The sequence below is a fragment of the Delphinus delphis genome, chromosome 5 (assembly GCF_949987515.2).
Source record: "Delphinus delphis chromosome 5, mDelDel1.2, whole genome shotgun sequence".
Classification (NCBI taxonomy): Eukaryota; Metazoa; Chordata; class Mammalia; order Artiodactyla; family Delphinidae; genus Delphinus; species Delphinus delphis.
The window spans coordinates 75,447,762-75,453,819 of record NC_082687.1 but is presented as its reverse complement, the minus strand read 5'-3'; the positions used below and the strand labels follow the sequence as shown (position 1 = coordinate 75,453,819).

Sequence of the window (6,058 nt, the reverse complement as noted above, 5' to 3'; positions counted from 1 at the left end):
GAAGCCTCGACCATATCACATTGGTTCGTACGGAGGAGGAGGCGCCGGAGAAGACCGGGGAGGCCTGGGTAGCGCCGGCCGGCGCAGAAGCCGCACCCTCCTGGCCCCAAACGCCGGCAGGGCGGAGCCACGCGGCCGCAGCTCGGGCAGAGACGCGAGGCGCGGCGCAGCGCGGCGCGGGTTCGCGACTGTGGCGTAAGGGGCTACGACGGCAGCGGCTGCGCCGCCCGGCCGGGTCAGCGTCGTGCGCATGCGCGGACCCGGCGCCATTTTGGTGGCCGGGCGCGGAGGTGATTCCACGCTCAGGAGAGCGCGGCGGCAGGGGTGGCGTTGGCCGCGTTCGTGTGCACCGGTGTGACTCGCAGAGGGAGGAGGCGGTGGAGGAAGAGGTGGCGGCGGTGGCGGTGGTCGTAACGGTGGCGGAGGAGGCGGGTACGAATCAGCTGCGGGCGGAGACATGGCCAACATCGCGGTGCAGCGAATCAAGCGGGAGTTCAAGGAGGTGCTGAAGAGCGAGGAGGTCAGAAATGAACTCCCGGACGTCCCCCACCTCAGCCCAGGGCGGGAGGGCCCTTCCAGTGGCGACCCCAATATCCCTGGTAACCCCCGGGTGGCCTGCTTTGCTGCCACCCTTCTGCTTGTGGGGAAGCAGCAGTCTCCCCCTCCTTCCGCCGTTTTCCCCTCCCCTCCCAGGGCCCTGGGATGGACGGTCTCGCGGGCGGGTGGTTTGGGGAGGAATACGGCTAGGGGGGCGGATGGAGGAGGGGCGCTTATCGGCGGGGTGTGAGCTCTAGAGAGAGCCCCAAGGCAGTGGCAACAGCTGGAAGTGTGGCTGTAGGGTGGGGAGGGAGCAGGCCGAGCCTGAGAAAGCCCGGGAAGTGGGTTGGGGGAAGGGGAAAGGTGGTAACTGGATCCGGAGAGCCGCGCTGCCCAAAGGCCCACTCTTTTTAAGGGTATTCTGGGTTATAACTGGTCTGGCCGCCACGGTCCTTTCCTTAAGGAAGGAGCGATGCGAGTCCTTAGGTATTGATGAAAGAAGGACGTTCAGAGTTACTCCCTCTCAGTTCGGTATTGGGAGAGAAGAGAAGGCATAATGGGGTGCTGTCTTCTTTGAGTGGGGGTGGGGGGATAAGGGAATTTTCACCTGAGATAGGAAATTAATTCCATATTAGACCGTTATCTCATTTCTACTTACCCCGACATCTAGGCCTCTTTTCGATTGACATCTAAAGCTTTTTGACTGGGTAAAGGCAAGTTGTTTGGTGTATTAAAGGCATTTAAATATTTTTAGCTAGGATTAGGATAAAATAATGGAGTGTACGAGAAGCTTATTTCAAAATACTGTCTGCAAGTTACAGAGTGTCCCAAGACAGTGCCTCTGTGACACTGTTGTGTTGTGCCATGAAACTTCACTATGATGTCCCTCATAGTTGTCATTATGATGTCCCTCACAGTTAACTTGATTCTTTCTTTTGAAGAACATCCCTATTAAAAAACATGAGGTTTCAGCAGATTAATACATTGTTATATTTCCTTTTTAAGTAAGTAGGTTTATCCCAACATATTTATATCTGAAATGATTAAAAAATTTTTGTCTTAACCTGCTCTTGAGTCCTTTGGAAATTTTAGATACTCTTGTATTAGCCGCACTTATTAATGTAAGATATTTAAAGTGTTTTAGTAATTTGACTCAAAATTATGAACGAATCAGTACAGTTTTTTTTTCATACCCAAATCAAGAAGAATGCTAGGTTGTTTTCCTCCTTGGATTCAACAAAGGGAGTTTAAAAATACTGACTGGTTATTTTCAAGATGTCACATATCATTATTGGATGTATTATTGCTATTTGTATTTTACTCTTACATTGGTACTTTAATGATCTTAATGATTTGTGAAATTCAGCATTTTAAGTATGTGATGAGTTATTAACGTAAGTCTGATAGCAGTTGAACTTTATTGGAGTCTAAAGTGATTATGTATTTTTCCAGTTAGACATGGAGAAAATTCTTTAAAATTATTTAAAAATGCCAAATCCTAGCAGATTTACTGAATGTAATAGTATATAAGTAATGATTGGTTTTACAGAGCATGTGTATGTACTCTGACCTCTGTATTTGTTCAAGTGCCAAAACTCTGAATGGAAGGATGACTTTGTATTTTTGTGGTACAGTGCAGAAAAAGAGTCGTAAATGCCTGTACTGATATACAGTGAAACAGTGATTCTAAGTTTTTCTCTAATAAGAAAATATATTCCAGGACAGTTGACATATATCTTCCTAATGAAAGTTTGCAGCTAATATTGTTGCCAGTAGCCTAAAACATTTCTTCTATGATACGGTTGTACAAGCCTGACACTTAATATAAGACTTTAATGCGTTATTTTCTATTAATTAAAAGTGGTAAGTTACTGCTCTTATAATTCATATAGTCTCTGCATTATGTGAGTTGACTTTTCACCGTGATATTCTTAGTACTTAAATTGATGCTTAAAAGAAATCTTGTATTGCTATAGTAATACATATTGTTAAAATAATACAGCTCTATATTGAGTAAGGGATGATGAAGCCTTGCTTCAAGTGACATAGTGTTTCAGAGGAAGAAAACAGAAAATACAAACAGGAAAATTTATTTTTTTAAGGACAGTACCTTTATAAATCTGGAATGAAACTTATTCCAGAAAGTAAGTGAAAAGAACATTTAGGAAAGGGTCAGATATTGGAATATATAACCAGTAAATAGCTTTATTTTCGCCAATATTTTATTTAATTGATATTTTACTAGGTCCAGTTCTATGAGTGGATTATGTTGATTATTTTCAACTCATTGAAGAACTTGTAGTACCGTCCACGTGTTTCCTTTTTATGTAGGTAAATGCAGTATTTGAGTGGCTGGTCAATTAATCAAGTATTTCCTCATGTAAATCTCCATTTTACCAAAGTTTATTTCATATTCTTGTGTTTACTAAGACTCCTGATTGATTTTAAGGATTTTTTTTTTCCCCTTTTAAGTGCCTTAGTAAAGATAGCTGACATTTGCTGAATTCGGGCCATAAGAAGTTGTAAGTGGCCACTGTTGGAGCGTGTTGTTAGTTAAAATACAGCCTCCAAGATAAATTAAATGTGAAAAGCACAGTGCAGAATAGTGGGAGGAGGCCACCCTTTGTATCAGAAGTGGGAGAATAAGTGTATTTGTCTGTATAGGTGAAAGGATTAATGAGAAATTGGTAACATTGATTGCTTCTCTGTCATTGGGTGTCTTGGGCAACAGGCATCAAAAGATCCCTTTTGAATTTTGAGTCATGCTAATACTTTATTTACTCAAAATAAATAAACCATGTAGGCCTTTTTTCCTGAAACTGTGTTTGGAAGTCTGTCCTTTATGTGTCAGGTTTATTTAAATCTGAGTGTGAATTTTAAGTAATGTTTCAAAGTTGCTAGGCATGGAAAATTGATTTAAAGTACATTTTATGGTTTTTTTTGAGTTGAATTACATAAATGAGTTGTTGCTTATGAGGATAGAATAAAACTATAATCTGTATTCATAGGTTGTATTATTATTTACTATCAATTATTATTGGTATTAACAATTAACCACCATTTGTAGAGGAGCTCTCAGTTCCATTGGTTTATATACATTATTGCTAATTCTCAAGAACAGGTCTTTGAATTAGATTTCTTATTTCTTAGATGAGAAAATTGAGATTCAGAGAAGTTAAATTATTTGTCCGCAAATGTGTAGCTTTGAGATGTAGATCTAAGTCTGCTTGTGTTTATATTGTACTATGCTGTCATGACTTGCCAAAGGTAGGCATACTTTTAATTATTTAAAAATAATTGAACCTGGTTTGTATTACTGATTAAAGGATTTAAACACAACCTAATTTGTTAGTTTAAACATTAAAATAAGTGTTACCTGTAATTAAAGGTTTACTTGCATTTCAATATGGAAAATATTTTTAAATTTGATGTTCAGTGAAGTAAAATGCCCTTAAATCAGTGCACATACTCTTGCTTGTTCTTGTGCTGTATGGTACCTGTAGTTTTTTTCATATTGTAGCTGCACTTTGCTAGCTAGGATTTTCTAGGATTCTCATAGGGAATATTTAAATCTATGGCATTAACAAATTGGTTTCATGAAAACTACTATTGTATACGTTTTCCTTAAGTATTTAAATGGATTTTTGTATCTTTTATTTTAAATTTTATATATTTGATTATTCTGTGTAGAACTAGTTGCAAATCTTTAGAAGAAAGTCTCTTGATTTCTATAGACCATGCAACCTTGGCACTATGTGGGGCAGATAATGAATTCTTTGTTGTGGGTGGTTCTCCTGTGCATTGTAGGATGTTTAGCACTATCCCTGACTAATAGCACTAGATGCCAATAGCACAGGCAATCCTCCCTCCACCTCCCTACCCTCTCCCTGCCAATCATATCAACTAAAAATGTCTCCAGACTTTGCCAAATGCTGAGAACCACTGCTGTAGACAAAACTCTTTAGAAGAACATTTAAGACTGTTAACTAGGTAGGATGTGTAGTATAATTTCTCTAAAAGTTGAATGAATGGGAAGTAAAGGTACAAAAAATTATATAGCATGGCTCTACTAGGTTTGAATGTTCTGTTTTTGTTTTAAGACTTTGACCCTTATCAATTAATTATCATTTTCTTTTAAACGTTTTCCTTTTTGATGTAAGGAAAAAGCTGAAATTTCCTGCTATAAACTAATGTTACCAGAATTTGAACAGTTTTTTACTAATAGAAAAGTGGTATGTTTTTACAGTTATGTAAATTATACATCAGTTTAACTTATTTAGATAGTGTGCCTTAAGAGGTTCTGGGTGTAGGTTGAGCAAGGAAAGTGTTATAGATTTGAGGTAAAAAAAAAAAACAACAAAAAGCCTGTCCAAGTAATACTCTTTGGGGTGCATTTCTCTTCTCTCTCTCTCTTTTTTTTTTTTGGTTATTATAAAGGCTTTGATCTCTGTCTGTCAGGCACAGAGTTAGATGCATTTGGGATCCCTTTGCAGGTCACCCCTTTGTAAAGAATATATATTCTTATTTCTCAGTAAATATGTTATCAGCAGTTATTGAGCATATTGACAACAGCCCTAAAAGACTTACCTGGTTGGAGGAAGATAAAAATGTTAGATGCAAAAAATCAATGCTATGGGAGTTCTGAGGGTATGTGTATGTAGGGAGGTTCTTGAGCTAGGTTCCAAAGGAAATTTAAGACTGACTTCGAATTTCAGGAGACAGTCATAAAGGAATTACAGGAATACTGTAATTTACAAGTAAATGATCTCTTCTGTAGATGCCTGAACTGGAACTAGGGAGCAGGGTTATGGACAAAATTAGGCAAGAAACACATTTTTATATATATGTGTGTATATATAAATATATATATATTTATATATTTATTTTAACATGTTTATTGGAGTATAGTTGCTTTACAGTGGTGTGTTAGTTTCTGCTTTATAACAAAGTGAATCAGCTATATATATACATATACCCCATATCTCCTCCGTCTTGTGTCTCCCTCCCACCCTCCCTATCCCACCCCTCTAGGTGGTCACAAAGCACCACATTTATATATTTATAACAAAAAGGTTACACAACTCTGATATACACAAACATAGTTGTGGAATTAGAACACATAAGTTTTCTTTGGAGAAAAAACCACCTTATTCATATCAAAATAATAAATGGTAATACACAAAGTACATACAATAAAGTGTGACCAGCACCCAAAACAAACAATATTAACATTACCAGCACCATCAGAATCCCCACACCCCACCCCTTTCCAGTCATTTTCTTGGTTTTTAATAGCACAGACTAACTTTGAGTATGTTTTTTTTTGTTTTTGTTTTTGTTTTTGCGGTACGTGGGCCTCTTACTGTTGTGGCCTCTCCCGTTGCGGAGCACAGGCTCCGGACGCGCAGGCTCAGCGGCCATGGCTCATGGGCCCAGCCGCTCTGCGGCATGTGGTATCCTCCCGGACCGGGGCACGAACCCGCGTCCTCTGCATCGGTAGGCGGATTCTCAACCACTGCGC

The 6,058-nt window shown here is 39.6% G+C and overlaps 1 protein-coding gene across 2 annotated transcripts in view; it reads left to right on the top strand.

Moving 5' to 3' along the window:
- Positions 1 to 274: 274 nt before the first annotated feature.
- UBE2K (ubiquitin conjugating enzyme E2 K) overlaps positions 275 to 6,058 on the top strand; it is an 82,249-nt gene continuing 76,465 nt past the window's right edge. For both annotated transcript variants that reach the window (XM_060012676.1, XM_060012677.1), the window contains exon 1: positions 275 to 520. In XM_060012676.1, coding sequence (XP_059868659.1) covers positions 458 to 520 — 63 coding nt within the window. In that variant the 5' untranslated portion in view covers positions 275 to 457. The remainder of the gene's footprint in view (positions 521 to 6,058) is intronic.